General features: G+C 34.3%; 1 protein-coding gene across 4 annotated transcripts in view; it reads right to left on the bottom strand.

Annotated features, from left to right (window-relative positions):
* Positions 1-24,866, bottom strand: part of LOC144962668 (dedicator of cytokinesis protein 7-like) — a 79,641-nt gene that overhangs the window by 40,044 nt on the left and 14,731 nt on the right. For all 4 annotated transcript variants that reach the window (XM_078895793.1, XM_078895794.1, XM_078895790.1 and 1 more), the window contains 18 exons: positions 21,075-21,277; positions 20,278-20,371; positions 18,758-18,920; positions 16,843-16,960; positions 16,204-16,274; positions 12,804-12,948; positions 10,932-11,033; positions 9,559-9,645; positions 8,978-9,194; positions 8,193-8,351; positions 7,076-7,246; positions 6,370-6,446; positions 5,187-5,282; positions 4,044-4,184; positions 3,008-3,121; positions 1,741-2,039; positions 816-1,128; positions 117-293 (listed from right to left, as the gene is read on the bottom strand). In XM_078895793.1, coding sequence (XP_078751919.1) covers positions 117-293; positions 816-1,128; positions 1,741-2,039; positions 3,008-3,121; positions 4,044-4,184; positions 5,187-5,282; positions 6,370-6,446; positions 7,076-7,246; positions 8,193-8,351; positions 8,978-9,194; positions 9,559-9,645; positions 10,932-11,033; positions 12,804-12,948; positions 16,204-16,274; positions 16,843-16,960; positions 18,758-18,920; positions 20,278-20,371; positions 21,075-21,277 — 2,747 coding nt within the window. The remainder of the gene's footprint in view (positions 1-116; positions 294-815; positions 1,129-1,740; positions 2,040-3,007; positions 3,122-4,043; positions 4,185-5,186; positions 5,283-6,369; positions 6,447-7,075; positions 7,247-8,192; positions 8,352-8,977; positions 9,195-9,558; positions 9,646-10,931; positions 11,034-12,803; positions 12,949-16,203; positions 16,275-16,842; positions 16,961-18,757; positions 18,921-20,277; positions 20,372-21,074; positions 21,278-24,866) is intronic.

Genomic DNA, 24,866 nt, shown 5'->3' with positions numbered 1-24,866 from the left:
TGTGTAGTTTTTATTCTCTATTACCCTCTGGCACGTCTCCTCACTTCATTCCTTATTATGTCTGCATTCATGCCGTTTGATACTAATATCAATAACAATATCTATCATCAACTCACCTTATACTCAAAGTTGGAGACTGCCAAATACAGGACTTCCAAGAGAGTGGCTAAGCGGGTCAGAGGTAGCTCAGACCACCACTTTTTTAAAACAGACTGCTTGGCATTCTTCAACACCCACAGGAAACAGATCAGCAAGCTACGAGTGGAATCCAGGGTCAGTGGAGTCTTGCGATTCTGATGTGATTTGCAGATAATAATTTGTTTTTAAATAATTATTTGGATTGAGCAAAATTGCCGTTATGAACAATCTCATAAAGGAGATTGCAACTAAATGATGATCACCTATTATTATTATTATTATCATTATTATTATTATTATTATTATTATTATTATTATTATTATTATTATTATTATTATTATATTATTATTATTATTATTATTATTATTATTATTATCATTATTATCATTATTATCATTATTATTATTATTATTATCATTATTATTATTATTATTATTATTATTATTATTATTCATTATTATTATTATTATTATTATTATTATTATTATTTTTATAATTATCATTATATTATCATTAATATCAATATTATATTATTATTATTATTATTATTATTATTATTATTATTATTATTATTATTATTATTATTATTATTATTATTATTATTATTATTATTATCTGTTGTTGTCTGGCACTTGTCTATACCCTATATATCTTTAAAAAATCATTTTCTACCTACCTTTGCACCATCCCCATCATCGTAGTTCTGTCCCATTGAAATGCCTGTGTTGTGGATACGACTGACAACATTCGACCCAGCAATAGCCATGGCGATGCCCTGGTTGATTTTGTCTCCTTCCTCGTCCCCTCTCTTGGTCTCCAGATTTGGGTCGTGGAGCTGGGGCAATGCATCCATCACAATGGCGATGAGGGGCAGGTACATGTTGGCCAGTCGGCTTTTGACCTCCGGATCTGTGTACCGAATGTCTAAGTCATGGTTGTATAACAGATTCTTCACCACGTTAATGGCGACTGAGTGGATGAGTGGATTGCTGGAAAAATGAAGAGAAATTTAATTGATATTTTGATGTACACAAAAATAGAATTGTTATATAGCGCTATATCCACAAAACGTGTTCAATGCGCTTTACAAGGGGTCTCTGGCCAACAGCAACATTTAAGATTTACCACAGGACATGATGCCTGTTAGGTGATATTACGATTTTTTTTTTAAACAGAGACAACGCTGTTAAAGGCCAGGTACTCATTTTACATCTGAGTACAGTGAGAGCATGTGAGTAAAGGGCCTTTTCCAAGGACTCAACAATGTGCCGAGAGAGGCTGTCATACCACTAGACCACATAGCTGCACAATGTATCCTTGCATTGACTAAGGAGTTTATCAAGTACACAAATCATTCAATACTAAGTGATGCTAAATGAGCTTTGGAAAAGGACCTGAAAATGAGTGGAAGCATCACTAAAGTTCAATAAACCACCGCTCACACTGTGTGGCCTTGAGCAAGTCACCTCGCCCTAGCTCAATTTCCAGTGCTGCACTGCGGCTGACGCCTGGATTATTCCAGTCTTTCCTTGGAATAGACGCTAGAGACAAATTTCCCCTTAAGGGATGAATAAAGGGAATTTTGTTTATCTATTTATTACCTGGAGTCAAATGCTATAGCCAGATCAGTAAGAACGAGTCCTACAAGATAATGCTGGGATCGGAACTGTGGGGTGAGACTGTAGAAGCTGAGGCGATCGACCAAAGTGGACGTTGAGGTAATGGAGCTGTGAGAATTGATGGAGCTGGTCGGGGAGTGCATCCCGCTAGGGGTTAGTGGAGTAGCGAATGCTAAGTTGAGTGGCAGGAAGTGCTCGTGACTGCAGACAATCCGAAGGAAGTCCAGACGTAGCAACATTAGGCCTGTCATTTCAGGCACTTGTTTCATTTTCTTGGACATCTGTTGAAGCATTTATAAATATAATTTAAAAATATTTTTTTTAAATTGAGCTTTTATACAGCACAATATCCACTTATCATGCTCAAAGCGCATTACAAGGGGTCCCTGGCCATCAGCAACACTTAACATGTAGTTGAAGCATGACAAAATATTTTTGATTACTTGTTTTTCCATTAAGTTTAGGGGCAGCGTAGCTCAGCGGTACGGTCTTTGCTTCGTACCTGAAAGGTACTGAGTTCGATCACCCGCCGCTGCGCTGTGTGGCTTTGAGCAAGTCACCTCACTCAAGCTCAATTTGCGGCGCTGCGGCTGATGCCTGGGTTTTTACAGTCTTCCCTTGGAACAGACCCTAGAGACAAATTTCCCGTATGGGATGAATAAAGGGAATTTTATTCTTATTTATTTATTATTTAAAAAGGTCTAAGAAAAAAAGTATAGCCTTTAACAAAGAGATGATTCTTATCTTGAAACAAACATTCACCTCCTCCATCCCCCCCCCCCTTCCCAACCACCAAAATATGGTTGAAATTTTTTTTTAATGTTTGCAAACTTATCAAACTGATAAATTAGGGGAGCAGACACAGGTCTAGGATTAAGATCCGAAAAAGTGTGTATGAAACAGGGCCAGACAAAGAGAGAAAGAAAAATACATTTAAAAAATGTTTAAAACATCCCAAAATCGGCCTACCTCGACTGGAACAGGCTGATTTTTGGGGATGTTTTTTTCTTTCTAAGTAATAAACAAAAATGAATATAACAGCTTCCAGAAAGAACACAAACACGGGTCGTTGTTGGCTGAAGAAGGGTTTTTGAGCCTGAAACGTTCCGTGTTTGGTAATTTGTTCTTTTTTTAAAAGCTGTTATATTCATCTTAGTATCACTTTTTTTTTTTCTAGTATTTTTCTCTCTGCGTTGTCTGGCACTGTGTCATTCACAGACTTTTTCAGATCTTTATTTTGCAAACTTACCGCCCTACAGTACTGCCTGATGAGTTGGAATACAAATCCTCTGTCAAACAGAGATAGAAGATCGTGTAGGAAAAAAGCCAGACTGCTGTTGAGGCCTCTGACCAGAGGTGGGTCCTAAGAGTAGAACAAAAGGACATAGAATAAGACTTGTGTCCTCCAAATCCAAAAGAATTCATAGAGCCATCATTTATGCTGGTTTCTATGGTGATAAACGGCAATAGGATTCTTGTCTATCGTAAATTACTTTCCACCGATATTCAGCTTGTTGGGCTTTTATATAGCGCAATATCCACTAAACATTCTCAAAGGGCTTTACAAGGGGTTCCTGGTCATCAACTACACTTAACATGTAGGACGAAACATAACACCTGTTAGGCGATATTACAATTTTTTTTTTTTAATTTTCAGACAGAGACAACACTATTAACGGCCAGATACTCATTTTACACCTGTGTGCGGTGAGAGAATGTGAGTAAAGAGCCTTTTCCAAGGACTCAACTATGCGCCAAGCTATCCGAAAGCGAGTGTCATACCACTAGACTACATTGTCGCACATATATATTATATATATATATATATATATATATATATATATATATATATATATATATATATATATATATATATATATATATATATATAAAACAATAAAAGACATGCAAGATAGTTCTGTTATATATATTGTATTGTATTGTATTATCTTAGTTTCATTTTTATGAGTCACTTGATAGGATGTATTATTATTATTATTATTATTATTATTATTATATTATTATTATTATTATTATTATTATTATTATTATATTATTATTATTATTATATTATTATTAATATTATTATTATTAATATTATTATTATATTATTATTATTATTATTATTATTTTCATTATTATTATCATTATTATTATTATTATTATTATTATTATTATTATTATTATTATTATTATTATTATTATTATTATTATTATTATAACCAATATCATTATGATGTAATGTCCATAGACTGAATACAATAGAACCGTCTAAAAGCACCCACCACAATATATCTGTCCACGATATCTTTGATAATGGAGACTACAAGAGCACTGACGTCGTCTACAAAATGTTCTGGAAATCGGAGTTGACGAGGAGCACATAGTTTATTTGTCAGATCCAAGTGTTCAGCCATCGCTTTCACCTGTAAGAAAAACAAAGATAGGGAATCATGAACAACAAGAAATTGCTTTATTTATAATACAACTATAACATAAATTTTTTTTAAAGTATATGATGAAAATGTTAAGAGCACTTTTCTGATATCAATGGGATGGAGTGTAAAGATCTGAAAAATACTAGCGCAATATCCACTTAACATTCTCAAAGCACTTTACAAGGGGTCCCAAGCCAATAGCAACACTTAACATGACGCCTGATAGGTGATATTACATTTTTTTTTTTTCCAACAGAGACAATTTTAACGGCCAGGTACTCATTTTACATCTGAGTACATTGAGAGAATGTGAGTAAAAAAAAAACGAGCTTTTATATAGCAAAATATGTACTAAGGGGTACCTAGCTAACAGCAACACTTAACGTGTAGGATGTCTGTTAGGCGATATTACATTATTTTTTTCCTGACAGAGACAATGCTATTAATGGGAAGAGACTCATTTTACACCTGAGTGCAGTGATAGAAGGTGAGTAAAGTGCCTTTTCCAAGGACTCAACAATGTGCCACTCAGAGTGGGACTCGAACCCAGGACCTACTGATCCAAAGACGAGTGTCATACCACAAGACCACATTACTGCACAATTATACAATGAAATCAACAAACTTTGCCATGAGATGAAAGGGAAATTGTATTTATATATATATATATATATATATATATATATATATATATTATATATATAATATGATTGCGGGAGTTAGCTGGAACCACATAGAGTGCTCAACAAATTCTTTGAGCGAATTATTAATTAGTTGTTCTCACCTCGGTTTTTTTTTTTACATATTCTCCTACAACGTTGTTTCGTCCAGAGTTCCTGGAGTCATCAGGGAGGTCATTTTGAAGTATATGGGAGGAATGTCGTTGTCCAACACCATTCCTCCCAGACATCTCAAATCAAAATCACAAAATCACAAATCAATGAAGTATTTGATAGTCAAAATACATATTCATTTTGGCTGACAACTTACCATCAATTCAAAGAAGAACCATGCATTTTTGAGAGCTTGTTCTCTCGTGGAGCCATTGGAGACAACCCACTGGAGGGCCAGCTCTTCATGTACAAGCTGAGGAGTAGAATGATTGGAATGAGTATTAGGAAATTTTTAAAAGGCAAAGACGGGCAATCGGATAGGTTTAAAGATTGTTTTTTACACCCAAAGATTATTTCAGTTGTAATGAACCAGCAATGAAAAAAGGTATCGGAAGTCAAAAGAGTACAGAGCTAGGAATTTTCTGAGTTTACAACAGACCTGCATTTTCACCAATTTAATCGGGTTGTCCCGATTTTTTCCTCAAAATTTGACGCCATTCCAATTTAATTTGTGTGTGTGTGTGTGTGTGTGTCCCAACTTTTTAAAAGCTATTTCTAGCTATCCCCTACAGGTGCAGAGGTAACATAAACAGTCTAATTTTTAACTATTCCATTCGATGACTATAAAATACTCATTTTCCACTATTTTCTTTGCTGATGTTTTGAGGATTTGCATAACATGCATGTAAGCCAGATCTGCCAACCCTTCAAATTCCAAAAGTGGAATCAGAAGGTCAGAAAATAGGCATTTGAGACAAAAAATAGGAATTTCTAAACAATGGATAATCCTCTATTAAAATGACCACCAACTTTGCCACCCAACACATAAAGACAGTATTCCGGCACAGCTGGCAAAATGACACGTCACATGTATTAGGTAATGGAATGGGAAAAGGGGGAAAGGGTTGCAATTAATTTTCTTACTTAGCTCCCTTTTGGCAATCATTTTTTTAAATCACCTTTAACCACCAAGCCCAGGTAGTGCCTGGGCAATACCAAATGTGTCATACTTCAGAGCAAAGACATAGAGTTGAGATTTGACACAGAGAATCGAGGAGACATCAAAGATGGACCAATACCCTGGTCTAAGGGGAATTTACCCACTGTGATGTACATGAGTTTCTATAGAAGGAACAAAATGACGCCACTCAGCTCTTTGTTATTGTTTTTAGCCAGCCATTTTCATGAGTACTTCTCAAAATAGTGTATTAATCAGACTATATACGTTCAAGGTTACAACTAATTTTGTGTGTTGGTACGTTACATCCAGATCGCAGATGTTGTGAATTTTTTAACTAAATGCATAACATCAATAAAAAGAGAATTGACATTAGTCATACCTTTTTCCCTCTTATCTTAGACATATTGGATCCCTGGTCTTCTCCTCTCATACTTCCAGAACGATCTAACTTTTGAGCTGAAGGAAAAGTAAAATCAAAAGTGAAGAAACATTACACTTCATGACACCTTGTTTCAATTTTACAACAGTTTCAAAATTTTTTAAAACATTAGAACAAAAAGTACTTTGAATTTTAAGTAAAAAGTATAACAACTCCTACTAACAATTGATAAATAGACCATTTCTTTGTTAGTATGGCTCACAGTCGTGATTATCTTCCATGCACGGAGTTGCGACTTAATGATAAGACAAGACAATTTGACATTTTGTGTTGTTTTTGGGTGGGTTTTTTTTTTCGTTTGTTTTTTAGGGGTTTTGTTTGTTTTGTTTCTTTTGGAAAGGGGGGGGGGGGTGGTTTACAGCATCTTTATCCTAGTCCTCTCATGTTAAATGTTTGTGTCGTGTAGTGCAAGCAAGGGTTCACAGAGTAAAACGCATACCCTTGTGAAGAATATAATGGTATCACGTCTGACCAGTAATAAGAAGGTCTTAGGTTCGATCTCCCAGTCGAGGAAGACTGATTTTTTTCGAGATGTTTTTTTTTCATGCATTTTTCTTTCTTGCTTTGTCTTTGTCTTAGACCAGTGTCTTCTCCCTAATTTGTCACGTAAACGTAAGCAGGCGTATATGCATGTTCTTTATATTACCTAAAAATGTTGCCAGTTCTACTTCGGGTGATGTAGGTGTGCTGCCAGCCAGGTCTGGATTACTGGAGCTTCTGTGATAGTTGGCTTTGGAGACAGGCAGGGAAGATGGACGTCCAAGGGTAGCATAGCCTCCCATGTTATGTAAGGGACTGCCAAGATTGGGAGATGATGCTGAAAGAATAGAAGGAATGAAATTGACGTCACTCAACTCTTTGTTATTGATGTTGGCTTGCCATTTTTATGAGTACTTCTCACTAAATTCGCACATAATTTTGTTTGTTGGTACGATATATCCGGCTGGTGGATGTGGTGAGTTATCTTTAAACAATCAAGGATTTCGAAATACAGACGGCACATACAGATAAATCCTGTTTAGAATCATCATAGAGTGTACTTTGAAATGCTCTTGTATCCACACGAATGGAAGATGAAACGAATATGCTTTTAACGATATATGGCCAACAGCAACACTTAACATATAGGATGTGACATGACATCTGTACTCATTTTACACCTGATTACTGTGAGAGAATGTGAGTAAAGAGTCTTTTCCAAGGACTCAACTCTGCGCCGAGCGAGGCTCGAACCCAGGACCTTACAAGTTGAAAGTGAGTGTAATACCACGAGACCACATAGCCGCACAATATATCTCTCTACAAAATTTCTTTTTGAGTATTATAAGAAAACTAAATGAAAATAATTTAAAATCTTGAGAAAAAAAAACAATAAAAAGTTAAACTGATTTCTCAGGAATCTTAAAATATAACTCTGTTTACTCATGAATGGCTCTGTGATCTTGTGTTATGGCACTCACCTTTGGTCTGGAAGGTCCAGGATCCGAGCCCCACTCTGAGTGGTGCATAGTTGAGTCCTTGGAAAAGGCTCTTTACTCAGATTATCTCATTGTACTCAGGTGGAAAATGAGTACCTGCCTGTTGACAGCGGTGTCTGTGATTTTGCCTAACAGGCGTCATGTCTCGTCCCACTTGTTCAGTGTTGCTGTTGGCTAGGGATCTCTTGTATAGTGCTTTGAGCACGTTGAGTGGTTATTGCGCTATATACATTCTCAAAATTATTTTTTTTAAAGCAATTAGAAAATTTTTTAAAACATATTCACCTTGATGAGTGAGTCCGAGATTAGGTATGCTGAAACAGTAATGTATGTAAGCAGACAGGAGAGTGTTACGGCCATTATGATCGTTGCTTTCTGATAAACCATCGTGGACACGTAAAACCACATCGGCGATGGACTCAAAGGTGGCTTGACCTACATTAACTGATGAGGGAATAAAGAATACATACACCATTTCATTACAAATTATCAAAACCATCCTTTTTCTTTTTGCTCAAAAGACGTGTATGTTGATAAACGTGCAGTGACCAGGAAAAATCCTCAGGAATGATCAAAATTCTCTTTTTGAGATATTTATGTTTTGTATAATACAGCAATGTTTTCTGAACATTTTGAAGTTTATTTCATCAATTTATTTGAACAAGTTCATGAGATAAATTGAAATTTGAAGACGGGAAGGTAAAGTGTTGTTAAACTGAGAAAAACGCATTTAAAAGATGAGACCACAGAGTAGTTTTGATGAAATCATAAAATAAACAAACAAAAATAAATAATTATGCCCTTCTGCCATGACATCATAAGATATCATCACCTAGGCTAGGCATTCCCTACTTCAGCCGACAAAAAAACAAAATAATAAAGACATAAATACATTAATGTATTTATGTCTTTATTGTTTTTGGTTGTTGGCTGAAGAAGGGTTTTGAGCCCAAAACGTTCCGTGTTTGGTATTTTGTTCTTTTTTGAAGCTGTTATATTCATTTTTGTTTATTACTTTTTACAGTCCACAGCTTCTAGCAGTTTAATATCGCTTTGAGTCGCATACATACCGACATTTCCACCAATGATGGGTGGCCTGACCATCAGGCCAATCAGTTTATCCAATGTCAGGTGTAAAAACTGCACCAGATTCTCCCGTTTGGCGTTGTTCAAGTCCATGATGCTGCGTTTTAACTCGTTTTCAAAACTCATCTCATTCATTCGCGGAGGGATCTTCTGTTCTTGCACACAGGTGTAGAGGTTGAAGAAACGATCAATGTGCTCATCCTAGGACAATAAATATAAAATAAATATTGAGCTTTTATATAGCGCAATATCCACTAAATGTGCTCAAAGCGCTTTATAAAGGGTCCCTGACCAACAGCAACAAGTAACATTTAGTCAAGTAAATGAACAAATTTTTATTCAACAGTTGTTGTTTTTTTTCTTCGTTATGAATTGTTGTGTATGATATTTTTTAAATATGTACATGTCATTGTAGTGCGCCCAGAGCCTGCATTATATAGTGGGAAAGCTGTGCTGACAAATGTGCACTATTATTATTATTATTATTATTATTATTATTATTATTATTATTATTATTATTATTATTATTATTATTATTATTATTATTATTATTATATGTACAAACCTGAGGGAAAATCGAAGAGACAGCTTTCACAGCCACTGTGAAAACTCCTTTGTGGTTATCAACCCACTTCATGGAAAGGGTTTGGACCTATCAGAGGTTAAAAAGGAATAAATTGAGTAAAACATCAAAAGTTAAAAAGGAATAAATGAAGTAACACATTCACTGTGGTTGTCAACCCACTTCTTGGAAAGGGTTTGGGCCTATCAGGAGTTAAAAAGGAATAAATAAAGTAACACATTCACTGTGGTTGTCAACCCACTTCTTGGAAAGGGTTTGTGCCTATCAGGAGTTAAAAAGGAATAAATAAAGTAACACATTCACTGTGGTTGTCAACCCACTTCATAGAAAGGGTTTCCACATTCACTGTTAATTCAAACATAAGGTTTTGAAGTTAATTATGTAGTATGAATATATTTCAAGATTTTTCTTCAACTGAGATGACATGAAATATTTATTCGTCGATCTGCTTTTTTTTTTAGTAATGAATTTATGGGTTGTTTTTTTTTTTGCTTTTAGTCATTAGCTGAAGAAGGGCTTTGAGTCAGAAACATTCCGTGTTTGTTATTTTGTTCTTTATTGAACTTGTTTATTACTCTTTACAGTCTACAGCTTCTGGCAGCTTAGTTTGACTTTACCTTGAATGTATTTCGTGGATACTTTATTAAAAATTACAGTTTATTTGTTGTTAGGAACTGACCAGTGGAAATAACACCTTTAGCTCATATTGAAACCAGAAAAAGGGAAAAATATATTTCCTCATGGTCCAAACAAAGATGAATTCACAATACATAATGTCCTCAAGTTACATAGAATTGATATATAATTATCACCTTCTCAACTTGTTTGTTTTGTTTGTTTTTAAGGGTTTTACGCGCTTGCAACACATTTAGGTCATATCAGCACCAGTAAAAAGAAAGAAAATTGGATAGTGAAAAGATTCTAGATGTACAATTAAAAGGATTTGTGGAAAAAGTAAAACAAAGGGGAATGATTCAAATAGGAACAGATGTAGATTCCAAGAGCTCACTATCAATGTACTTGGTTTTGAGATCAACTAAATGTCTCACCCAGACACCAGCACAAGATCCCACTAAGAGAAATACACTCAAATGTTTACATTATACATTCAAAATAACATATATAACAATACATAACAAAGAGATGATTTATAAGAAAGAAAAAAATCTCCCAAAACAATAACTATGCATTTGACTGTTGACAGGGTATCCGACCAGGGCCAGGATAAAACCAAGCAATCACAATCCAAGACCAAGACAGAAAGCAAATTGGAAAACAGATATAAGGAGATAGAAGACACAGTACCCTGCCCACTATGGGAGGCCAGGTACACCACCCAGAATTTATCAACTTACATCAGGTTTCATCAAGGAATAGTTTCTAGTCAACTTCTCAACAGAGACTGGAAGGCAGAATTCCCCGGACACCATACGGCCATCCTTAAACAATGGCAGCCACTGGGGATAAACAATGATGAGAAAATCAATAGCTTTAAATTGTTGGCAGTTGCCAAGTTTTCACAACTCAACTTTGGTTTATTTGTTACAGCAAATGACATAATCAGTCAGATGGTGAAAAGGTTTGAATTGAGATATTGTCAAGTTTAGATAGAAGGTCAATTTTTATGAAAAACGAGTTCTTGTCATAAATGATTAAATCAACCCTTTTTGTACGTCTTCGGGAAATATCAAAGCTTAGCATCACTTCTAAATATTTTTTTTACAGCTAGTCAAGTTGAAAAAGTATGAAATTTGAGAAAAGTTGCTGGATACCTTTCCCATACATCTGACCATAACTTCATTAAAAATCAACCGATTTACTTCAAATAAAGATTATAATGCTTTGGGGAGCATATTCTTTCAGAAAATGTAAATCCAAAATGTAAATCCAAAATTTTCACCTTCCAACTGATTATGTCATCATTCACTGACACATATCTCAACACCAAGGGATTGCTGCAATCCATGACAATAAAAATACACCTTTTTTCTTTTCTTCTTGCAAGCATTTGTTTCACAAACATTTTCATAGCTTTCTTCTATCCCTCAAACAACAAACCAAAAGAACATAAAACTGATATCTACTTCAAATATAACAATTGTCGATCACTTTGTTACTGTAGACATGATAATCGAATTTAATTATTCTTTGAGTTGATGATGATAGGGGTCCCAATAGCTCAGTTGGTAGAGCACTCGCTTCACAAGCAAAAGGACCATGATCGACCCCGGGTGCAGCTGAGATTTTTTTCTGCCCCCCCCCCCCCCTGTCCACCCAGCAGCAACAATTGGGTAGCTGGCTCTGTTAAATTTTTTGCAATGTACTTTGTGTTAGCGACCTATCCAAAGGGTATAAAGCAATTGCTTGTTCTGTTTCAATTAGAGAAACCAGGAGAAACTGCAGCTCCATAAGCCTAATGGTTCTGAAGGAACTACTAAAACTTGAGAAACCATAATCTCAAATTTGAATTGAATAATCCAGGGTTCCAACTCACTTATCGTTAAAAAAATCCTGAGTTTTCCAAGAAAAAATAAGATTTTCCAAGAGAAACATAACAAGACAAAATGAAGCATTCGAATTACGCCTGTGAAGTCAGTAGGGATTATAAGTACCAGTTTCTAAAGAATATCTATATAATTAACCAAAGATAAAGAAAAAGAATAAGACAGAAATAAATTCATTATAACATAACAACGAAAGTTATAAACAATGTAATAATCAAAGAAATTTATCTCTATTTTTCATATCTATTTTTTCTACTTAAAAAAAAAACACTACTCGTCTTCCAACGTTAAAAACCAAATTCCAAGACTTTCTCAAGATTCCACGAGACGAAACAATTTAAAGTTCAATTTAAGATGATGGTACTGATGACCAAAGTACAAAATAGGACATGAGAGTGGAGGGTCCCCATAGCTCAGTTGGTAGAGCACTTGCTTCACATGCAAAGGGATACCAAGATCGATCCTGGGTGCAATCAAGATTTTTTTCAGACTCCCCTGTCCACCCAGCAGTGATTGGGTATCTGGGTCTATTAGATTTGACAGAAAGTATTCTGTGATAGACAAGAGTCCAATTCAAAAGGTAGCAAGCAATTGCTATTGTCTGTTTCACACTATAGAAACTGGGATAAACTTCGGCTCCATGGGCCTAATTAATGGCTCTGAAGGATTACCAAGATGTGACATGAAAGAAAATGGGTGGAAACCATTATGACGTTGACATACTGTGTATCCAACAGGAACTTCTGTGGGAGTCGGTTCATTCTTCTTGACCTGACAGCTGATGTGATAAAATGTGAACAGTAAGTGGTGACTGTCATGCATCTTGGCGGGGAGCTTGATCTTTACCTCTTCATAGAAGTCGGGAGACCTGAAAGAGTTCAATTTTTATAGTTTAAAATCCTCGACTCCATTCCCATTATTAAATCTATCAAAGCTTATATAGCGCAATATCCACTAAACGTGGTCAAAGTGCCTTACAAAGGGTACCTAACCAACAGCAACACTTAACATATAGAACGAGACATGACACCTGTTCGGTGATATTACAATCTTAAACGGCCAGGTACTCATTTTACACATGAGTATTTTGAGAGAATGTGAGTGAAGAGCCTTATCCAAGGACTGAACTAAGCACTGAGCAAGGGCACTCGTACCCAGGACATCCATATTATTAATTAAATTAAATTGAACTTTTATACAGCGCAATATCCACTAAACGTGCTCAAAGCACTTTACAGGGCCAACAGCAACACTTAACATTTAGGACATGACGCCTGTCGGGCGATATTACAATTTTTTTTCGAGAGACAACGCTGTTAACGGCCAGGTACTCATTTTACACCTCACTGCCTCCCTGCTCGCTACCTGCATGAGGTCATTGGAGTTCAACTGGTATCAGGCAGTGCCGTGTCCAATGGGGGCAATTATGGATATTTATGGTCTTATAATATGTCTGTATAGCGGGAAAACAATAACAGACTCTTTCACTTCAATATTTTGATTTGAAAAATCAGTTGTCTTTCTAAACATCAGTGAAAATTTGACATTCTTGTGGTTAATAGTTTTCTTTGAATATCACAAATTGTTGATCTAATTTTAAGTGCTTGTAAATTATAGTGCACTTAAATAAAAAATTTGTTATTCAAAACTCAGCGGCAGTATCTCAAGAATTTTAATAAATATCAAAAGTACATATATGCATCTATGTTCCTGTGCAATATTATCATATTGGCAGTTGATTTTCTTGATTTATTCATGGTTTTGTAAGTTCTGTATATTGTTTTTACCAATTCCGTTCCTCTCAAACAGTTGTGTTGATCATAACAGTAAATTGATATGATTTATGTCTTTATGTGGTAAAATAACTCATAAAGATAATATTTTATTGACCAGTAAAAACTAAAAACCAATATTGTGTATGATGTCAATATCTCAATTTACTATCAATCTGCCTATAAAGTATGACCTCTTTACAAGAAAAAAATCAATCACCCAACAAGGTTACTGGACATGCTACAAATATTGCAGTATCAATCATCAATTACAACTAACACTAATCACTGGTACTGTTAAATTAAATGATTTGCTCAAACAGATGGACATAGTATGTGGACAAAAGAGGATTCAAAATTATGAGGGCATATAGTTTATTCCAAGTAGTAACCTTTTTCTCCTTATTGGCCAACTACATTCAAAACGAACACACTGTCCATATAGTTTATATAGAATCATCTCCGCTCCTTTCCTCCAAGAATACACATTTAGTCATTGTCTTATAAAGTCATCTGATATACCATTGAACTCCAGTCAGTCAAATTTAGAGATAAAACAATTGAATAACAACCAGAGTCAAATCAGTATAACACGACAGGCATACCACAGCAAGATCATTTAATTTATGGGAAATCACTGCCATATATATCTGGACGCTTCAGTCTATAAAAAGTTAACACATTCACTTGTGCACAAAAGGAGAACTTGAACTTACATTATATTACTTATTCAACATGCAAGAATACCCTAAACATTGACACCTATATGACACTATAAAGTCGGCATTTCCTGAGACAACCACACAAAGGCAGTACCGTATACATCTTCAAACTATAATGCCTAACAGTCATATAAAAATATAATTTTGACTTGAATCATAAGGGATTTAAGTATAGAAAAAAGTTATCAAGCCATTAAAAAGTTGGCTTTCAAATGTGCCCAAAACTCATAATATTTAAATCAGTTAAATGCTTAAAAAATAATATTAGTATTATTTTCGTCTAATGGTTTATATTTTATTCCTAAACTGATATTTGGACATAATTCATGGCATGGAGTACTATGGGAGAGAAAATAAGGATCCTCACCAAGTCATGCCAAATAAGAAATTTACAATAAAAAATTCATATCTTTTAAGGTTTTACTGCCCGGACAACAAAACTTGGCATGTGTCAAGATCATCATTTTTACTTTATAATGATGCTTGTTTCAATCATTTTCTGACGCTGGGAATTAAATTATTGACATGCAAATTACAACAAATTAATTTCATTGATAGCTCAAAAACCACTAAATTGACACCTCTCTTATGAGCAGCCTTAAGAGGATAAATTATTATCAACCATGGCATATGATGAAAGAAACCTTTGCTTTGCTTGTGGTGAGGGAACAATTTTCATATTTGTGTTAGCAACTGAGCAATACCATAAAATATTGCAACAATTAATTACCATCAGCGGCATCACAGATTCCTACTGACCGCTACCTGTTCCACCCATGGGCTGACCCCACTAATGGGGTCAGGTTGACCTAGCACTGAAATACCGCTCAGAGGGGAAAATGCCACGCAGTGACCTGAGTACGGTATCAAGCCTATGAGCAAGGTAAAAAAAAAAATGGTATTCTTTAGAGCAAATGTCTAGTAAGGCCAGTCTATACATTAGAGGCATTTTCTTTTCATGTATTTTTCTACATACTTTGTCTGGCACAGTTTCTTGTGGGGGTTTTTTGTTTTTAAGGGTTTTACGGCAATTGAAACACCTTTAGGTCATATCAGCACCAGTAAAAAGGAAGAAAATGGGATAGTAAAAAGATCTAGAATTACAATTGATGTACCCAAGAAAAAGAAAGACAAATGGGAATTAGTTCATATAGGGAACAGATGTTGATTCCAAGAGCACACTAAATGTCTCATACTGACATAAGCACAGGTACCCACTAAGTGGAACTCAAATGTTTACAAATCATATGTAAAACAAAAATAATACAATTATAACAGAGAGATGATTTACAAGAAAAAAAAATATCATCTCCCAAAACTCGTAACTATACATTCCCAGCAAGGATACCTGTGCAGGGCCAGGACAAAACCAAGTAATCTCATTTCAAGACAAAGACAGAAAGCATGTTGGAAAGCATATAGTTTCTTTCTCCAATTATCATTTAAATGAGAGAAGCTTATCAATAAGTAATTCTCGCCAAATATAAAATAGAATATGTTCATAAAAATAGTTATCAAATTTGTTAAACTTTCTCATTAAAAAAAACTCATTCTGATCACTATGAGTCTCATATTTCAGGCTCTGTTTTTTTTTCAATTCATATTTGATGGAAATCCATATTTACTTACTTATTGTGATATGTGACAGCAGCCATAGCTTCTCTTGAAAATTCTGGACAACTGGACTTGCCAAATATGATCTGAAATGGGTAAGAATAAAATATTTGATATAATCTATCATTACGCCTGAATAAACAAGTTGTAAAAGATAAAGACTAAATAAACACTTTTACCAGCAAAATTCAAAGAAAATAAGCGAAAAAAAAAAAAGGAATATTCAAAACGAACATTTCTTAAAAATAAAAAAAGAAAGAAAAGAAAAAAAGAAAGAAAAGATATTACAAAAAAAAAAAAAATTAAAGAAAGAGAAAGAAACATATGACAGGTCCTGAGTTCGAGCATCGCTCAGCGCTTAGTTGAGTCCTTGGAAAAGGCTCTTTACTCATATTCTCTCACCATACTCAGGTGTAAAATGAGTACCTGGCCATTAAACAGCGTTGTCTCTGTGGGACAAAAATTGTAATATAGCCTAACAGGCGTCATGTCTCGTTCTACACGTTACATGTTCCCATTGGTCAGGGGCCCCTTGTAAGCGCTTTGAGCACATTAAGTGGATATTGCGCTTTATAAAAGCTTGTGTTTTTTGGATTTTGAAAAATTAATAAATAAGGCTAAATACATTTGTATGAAATTCTAAGAACTACTCACAGGCAAAGCATGATTTTCTTCCTCTCCACAAAGATACTGTACTTTCACCGCCAAATTACGAGCCGAGCCCTGACGGTTGACAAAGTTCAGACTCTTGGGATAAACGTAAAGCAGATTTCTGAGGATGAAAAGAAAGCAATGAGTGATAATCTCTCCAAGTTCTAGTGAGCATAATTGAAATTATATTTAAAAATTGATGATGACTATAAGCTTTTAAGGTGGTCCCGATAGCTCAGTTGGTAGAGTAATCACTTCACGTGCAAATAGAACAAGTTCAATCAGTGAATGGGTAGCTAGGTCTGTTAGATCTGGTAGAAAGTACTTTGCGATAAACTAGCATCTTATCCAAAGGATAGCAAGAAATTGCTATTGTCCGTTTCACTCTATAGAAACCAGGATAAGCTCCGGCTCTCTGGGCCTAATGGCTCTGAAAGAATGCTTTTTATTCAACCATTGGGCATCCTTAAATAAGCTGTTATAGAAATGACTACATCTTTTGACATTATAGAACATTGTAATTAACAATTACAAAAACAAAAAAACACAACCAAAAAACAAAACATCTAAAACAAAACAAAACAAAAAAAAACAAAATTTAAATAACAAATAAGAACCTCTAACATGTGTCGAAAATGACTACATCTTTTGACATTATAGAACACTGTAACTTTTGGCTTGTCTGGGACTGTCTTGCAGTGGTTTGAATCTTATTTAGATGGCAGAAAGCAACAGGTTATGATTTTAGATAAACTTTCTCGTCAACATACATTGTCTTTTGGTTTTCCCCAAGGCTCTGTTTTGGGTCCAATTCTTTTTGTTTTGTATACTTCTCCATTATCTAATGTCATCACTGGTCATGGGCTGTGCTATCATCTCTATGCAGATGATACGCAACTTTATGCTACTGATAAAACTAAAAATCTCGAAAATATTGTGAAACGTGTGGAAGAATGTGTGACGGATGTAAAAGAGTGGATGGATGCAAACAAGTTGAAAATGAATGAGTCCAAAACAGAAGTGATTATTGTGGGAAATAGAGGGCAGTTGAAGGTAAATGATGGTCTTGAGGTGTTGATTGGGAGTGAAAAGATCAAAGTTTCAAAGACTGTGAAAAATTTGGGTGTCTATTTTGATTCTGAAATGAGAATGTCAGCTCACATTTCTGCTCTCTGTAAATCTTTATACTTTCAATTGAAGAAAATCAGTTCGATCCGTAGTATAATTGCAATTGGAACATGTAAAACATTGGTTGTTTCCCTCATTTTTTCGAAACTAGATTATTGTAACTCCCTGCTTGTCAACTTGCCTCAGGCTTCTATTAAACAATTACAACTACTGCAAAACAGTGCAGCAAGATTAGTTTTTGGCAAACTAAAATTTGATCATGCAACCCCTTTGTTGGCCTCTCTCCACTGGTTGTCTATTGAAAAGCGCACATATTACAAAGCAGCGTGTCTTGTTTATAAGTGTTTGACTGGTATAGCACCAGCATACGTCACAGATCACGTGGTCATGTGTAAATTTGAAAATTACACTTTAAGATCATGTAATGACCAAACGAAAATTTCGGAAAAAAGATCAAGAACAAAATTTGGTGATAGATCGTTTGCTTGTTTCGGCCCCAAGATTTGGAATGATCTACATGTGGTCTGAGGGAGTGTAAGTCTTTACCTACCTTTAAAAAGAATCTCAAGACACATCTTTACTGTATTTGTTTTTATTGACTATGAATCCTTGATTTGGCTATGAATTGTTATTGTTGTTATTTTTTTTTTTCACTTAAAATTGATAATTTATCTTTTTAGTATTATTATTATTATTATTATTATTATTATTATTATTGTGAGGATTAAAAATTGAAATTACAAAAACAAAAAAAACAAAAACAAACAAATTTTAAATAACAAATAAGAACCTGTAACATGTGTAGGGAACAAAAACTTCTTTGGATGGAAACTCCAGAATCTCTTTAGTCGGTCTGCCTTTGTCATCAGGATACGGTTCCACTCTCAATAACTCTGGTGTTAAGGTGTACCTTGGCTCTTCAGGGCATGGGGATATGTCTAGTTTAAGTTGGGCTGAAAGAAAATTGAATGTTTGCTGTGTATTTGTGTATTCTTCAGAATAAAAATGCTTCATTAAACAGTTATTTTTGTGGTTAAATAATCCACAAGAAAATATGGAGTCATTTCATTGTTTCAAAAAATGAGATATAAAATGTATCCCTTGAAGTTGTACTTCTTTTAATTACCCAATCGTAATGAAAACGTAATAAAATCTATTTTATAAAAGTTTTTATCATTTGTATTCGATAAACAACAGACTTGCTACTAATCAACTGCAACCAGTTAAAAAGATTTATCATATTTTTCCCAATATTTTGACAATTTTCTCAAATTTTTCCCCCAAGTGCAAACCATTCGCTGAATTCATGGAAACTTATCAAACTAGTACGGGGTGGGTAAAATCTTGCAATTTCTATGACAATCAGATTCCTGTTATGGACTTATACATCGAGTTATGCTAGAAAAGAGCTGCTCCCCTTTGTTATTAGTTAATTGATTTTAGTTACAGCTTAATTAGTTATTATTCATTAAGTCCATTGTTTAAAATATTATTTGTTATTACAAATATCGGAGTGGTATGCTCTAGAGAAGGATGCATTCTTAGTTCCTTCCTTTCCATATTTGAGTTATTTATACTGTTTGATCTATTTACAATGTTGTTGCGATATATTTGTATATACTCTAACTTATACTCAGTAATAAATTGTCTCTCACATTTACTCACTTAACACTTCTGCATTGAGTGATTCCACAGTATTAATCTGGTGTCCCGTCAGATTCCAATCTAGCTATAGACGATATTTAATGACCTTCAATTATTCCACTTATATTCCTTTCTCCCACTTTTGTTACAAACTTTTGACTTTTTGCATGTAGGATATTTTAGTCAACAGTTCCATATTATCATATTTTGGATCTCAAAGCATATTAAAATATGAGAAATCACTGATTGGCAAGCCTGTAAACAAATATTTGTTACAGTGAATGACAAAATAAGTTGGATGGTGAAAAGGTTTGAACTGAGACATTGCCAAGTTTAGATAGAAGATCAATTTTGTAAATCAAAAATCATAAATGATCAAATCAACCCTTTTTGTGTATCTTCGGGAAATATCAAAGCTTAATTTCACTTATAAATTTTTTTTTTAAAGTTAGTCAAGTTGAACAAGGATGCAATTGGAGAAAAGTTGCTGGATACCTTTCCCATACATCTGACCATAACGTCATGAAAAATCACCCGATTTACTTCAAATAAACATTAACATGATCTGGGGAGCATATTCTTTCATTTTAAAATGCAGATCCAAAATTTTCACCTTCCGACGGATTATGTCATGCACTGATACATTTGTGGCAGATCTTTCTTTACCTGCGATACACTTCACTCGCTTCAATACAGAAGAAGGTCGTTTGAGGTCGGCTAGGAATTTATAAAGGTCATCATCACTCAGCTTGACACCTTCCTGCAAGTTGATGAATCAAGCAGAAATTTATTTGTACAGTTTCGACCAAAGAAAAATAATTTAAAATAAGAAAATAAAGAAAAATAAAGATGGCTGATATAAATGGAAACAACACATAACAAATGTGTCAGCCTAGGCCTTCTTGAGTAGACCAACAAACGTGACATGATAAATGATAATGTTATGTTTATTATTTGTATTGTTTTAAACGCCAGCTGTATTGTTTTAAACACCGAGAGATATTTCACAGATATTTGTATACATATAATCGTTGATACACAAACTATCTTAAGCGAGATTAGGTCACTTTAATGATATATAACATTATGTTACATATTTTTAACGTATTTTATAAAACAATTAGAATTAATTAGAGGTTTTGGGATAAATTATGATTGTCGCACATACGATAGTGTGTAAAATCCGTCGTTACTATACAATGCGTCGATACTTTTTTGCTAATATGATGCTATGTGAATCTTGTCAATTATGATAATATGTGAAATCAATGATGATAAGCATTTTTTAAATCATTAATAATCAACCTTTTAAAAAACTTTAGATGCACATTCCTCTCACCAAATCCATGCATCTGTAACATAGTGTAAAGTCACCTGGAACAACTACGAAGGCTAGAGCTCAGTGGCCGCTGGTTCAGAAAAGTAAGTAAACATTAATAAGAAATTTCAATGGCCCAACATACCTGTTTGAAAAAGCTGGAAACTGTCAGCGTCACAGGCCTAAAGTTGTCTAAATTAGTAGCGGGGTTTTCTGGAGACCAGCTGCGGTATTTCTCATATCCACTCCTTCCCCTGTCAAACGATCCACGCCTGCCCGATGACATGTCGTCTTTTGAACGTTTCCTAAAGCTGTCAAACTGTCCAGAGGCGGAGCTGGAACGGCGATCTGTAAAAGCAATTTAACAATTTATTGTAAATATTGGTTCTAAAAACCATGTGGAAGTGAATTAAGGATATATAAAATTTGTTGTTTTTTTTTGTTTTTTTTTTTTAATGGAAAATCAGAAATTAAAACAGCCCAATAAGGGATATACCTGAGCCTAAACTCTAAAAAGAATTTAGGTACCAAAATTAATCAATTAGCATCTCTTTATTTGACTACACATTTTGAAAACTGAATATTTCATGATTATGGCTTTCTTACTATGATGAATGCTATTATCATTTGTGTGAATAGTATAAAAGTATCGAATCATTAAATATGTCATTCGTTTACAAAAAAAAATATTTTAAAAAATTAGAAACTGCAACCAAAGCACACATTGGAAAACTAAAATGGAGAGAGATTGGCTAAATGGAGAGAGATTGGCTCATTTAGGCACCTCTAGTTTTTGGTAAAACTAAAATAAGCAAGAATTAAAGTAATTGTATTGAAGTTGATACCTCAGAGTAGTAAATAGGCGGACAATAATGCTTTGAAAAAGTGAAAGTTCAAGAATGAATCTACAGTTTTGGGATTAAATCTGACAAATTATATATTATTCTTAACAAACAATATGGACAAGGCACTAATTGAAGCCTTCTTCTTCTTCCATTAAGGCCAAAGCTTCACGCTGAAGATTGTATGGCAGTCTTTTCAGTAACAGGGGTTTTAGAGAGAAGCAGGGAGTGATTCTTTGAAGTCATCAGTCGAAAGGGCTTGTTTATAATTGGTTAGTAGGGAGTTCCAAAGTCGGATGGTGGAGGGGAAGAAAGAGTAAAGATGATGGTCTGTTCTTGAATGGGAGATTTCAAAATTAAATGCAGAGTTTCTTGTTTTATTGTTGTTCTGTTTTAAATGACTAGTTGGAATGTTGAGTTTTTCGTTTTGTGCTTTGTGGAATACGAGAAGTTTGTTGATGGAACATCTTTCACGTAGCGTTTTCCATTGGAGATCGTTTATGAGCTGAGTTACGCTCATATCCCACTCATAGTTTCCTTTGACAAATCTGGCCACCCGATGTAGGACTTCTTCTAGCTCATTGATTTCTTGTGATGTGTGTTAAGAACCTAGATTTAGAACCTTATGGTAATTTCTTTTCTTTTTTTCTTTTTAAACTGTTACAAATGTTTTTGAATCATATGACAAAGGATTGAGATGATAAAAAAAGTATGAGACCTCTTGTGTGGCTGGCTGAGAAAACCAGGAAAGATGTGCAAATTTCATAAACTGAGTTATGTATGCAGTGGTAGAGACCACATCTTTCTGATCATTTACCACTTTAAATTTTATTTCTATGTCTATTAGAACCCAAGTTGCGAATGTTTTTCTGAATAAAATTTGTTGCTCTGAGAAACAATTCAGCTTTGATTTTGGCTCATATCTCAAATCGAAGTATCTTCCCAGGTTTTCTCAGCCAGCCTCACATATGTTGAAGGCATTGCATGACGTGCTAATTGGTTTGGATCAGCGACATCTATAGAGCCTAGGTTTGGATTCAAAACAAAAATTGAATGATGTAATGATAATATCATGCACATCATCAGCATGGCAGATAATATGAGCATATGATTAATGACAGTTTACATAATTGTATGTAAATCATTTTCAACTATAAGCAATGTTGAAAGGTTCAATACAGCAACATCCAGTCCTACTTTAAATTTTAACAATAAGCAAAAAATTATTTGTTTTCCAAAGTTAAAAGCAATTGTTTATTTTTCAAATGAAAAATCAAATTGTGACAATATTATTTAATAGTCTGAAAAGTGTGTATGAAACAGGGTCAGACAAAGCTGAAAGAAAAACACACAAAAAAAAACATCCCAAAAAAAAATAATTTTTAATCAGTCTTCCTCAACTGGGTTTCAAACCTCAGACCTTTTGACTACAAGTCAAGACTCGCTTGCTCCCTAATTTGTCACTTATCAATTAATTGGCACTTTTTCACCGAACCAACATGCATAACATCTCATTTCTAATCCTAAAATACTAACGAAAGAGTGAAAATGGAGAGGCTTGGAACAATATAGGAACAATAGGAACAATACAGACAATAGATGTTTCGGGTACAAACCCTTCGTCAGCACAACAATATACAGATTAATGTGGAAAACAAATAAAATAAAATAAAATGCAAAATAACTTAAGTGCTTTATTGTACAATATAATTTACATCGTTGTTGATGCCAATGAATGGGGTATTAGTGTGGTCTCCATTGACAAAAACACGATTATTATTACTATTGATTTTGTTGTTGTTGTGTTGTTGTTGTTATTGTGTTGTTATTATTAATGTAAGTATTGCTGTTATTACCATTGTTGTACATATTTTGGTTAAATTATCATTGTAAACTGGATATCATTAAGCGTTCACACCATTTATGGGGATAGGAAGAAAAATAAAGATTTGATCAAAATTGGTTAAGAAAACATACCAAGAAATTACATAAAAATGACATAGAGAGAAGATGTCATCGGATAGGTTACAATACAAATTCAAAGCATTTCTAATTGGTTACTGTGTCTTTCCATCTCATGGTTTAGCAGACCTGCCAACTTGGAATTACAAAAATTCGTAGTTTTCAGGGATGATAACATAGTAGACATTATAACTACCATTAAAAATGACCAATTTTATGTTGAAATACATTACATAAATGCTTTAAACTCCTTTACTATACACTAGCTCTGGCAACAAAACTTAATTTTAAAGAAGTTTTTTTGAATTACAGATCTTTATATAATTTTCAATCAAGACCCAAAAATTTGTATTTCTACTAAATTTTCGTAATAGTTGGTAGGTCGGGTTTAGTAATTGGTTGTATAAGTCAATCATCCACGACAAAATATAGTTATTTTCAATAGTCAAACTGATATCATTACACCCCTGTTCTGTTCTTTTTTGTCATATAAGCATGCATTAAAAAATCAATAAATGCAGGATCATGAGTCAACAACAATCGTAGTTTATGATCAGCACTAAAAGTGATGATGTCATTACACACCTAGAGAGAAAGAAGAGAGAGAGGAGAGAGAGAGAGAGAGAGAGAGAGAGAGAGAGAGAGAGAGAAAGAGAGAGGAAGGAGAAGAGAGGAGAGGAGAGTAGAGAGAGGAGAGAGAGAGAGAGAGAGAGAGAGAGAGAGAGAGAGAGAGAGAAGAGAGGAGAGAGAGAGAGAGAGAGAGAGAGAGAGAGAGAGAGAGAGAGAGAGAGAGAGAGAGAGAGAGAGAGAGAGAGAGAGAGAGAGAGAGAGAGAGAGAGAGAGAGAATTAAAATTCTGCCCCTTGACCCGGGTTCATGGAGTGATATTGAAAAAAGTTAGGACAGTAGCAGAAATATTCTTAGTTGACATTTTCAATTCATTTCAATTGTTTTGCCTTTGTTCTTTTAAATTTTAAAGACTTCCTTGTTTTATGGATGGTTCTGTATGAGAAGGGGTGGGCGTAATAATTCAATTAAATCACGTTTATTGGGTTATAAACAATTGTTGTTTTCTTATATAAATACTAGTTTCACTCATCAAACTCTAGAAAATCTTAAATGAAAACTTGTGTT

The sequence above is a fragment of the Berghia stephanieae genome, chromosome 1 (assembly GCF_034508935.2).
Source record: "Berghia stephanieae isolate SIO BIC M18660-M18661 chromosome 1, UCSD_Bste_1.3, whole genome shotgun sequence".
NCBI classification, from domain to species: domain Eukaryota; kingdom Metazoa; phylum Mollusca; class Gastropoda; order Nudibranchia; family Aeolidiidae; genus Berghia; species Berghia stephanieae.
This window is presented reverse-complemented; position numbering and strand designations above follow the sequence as displayed.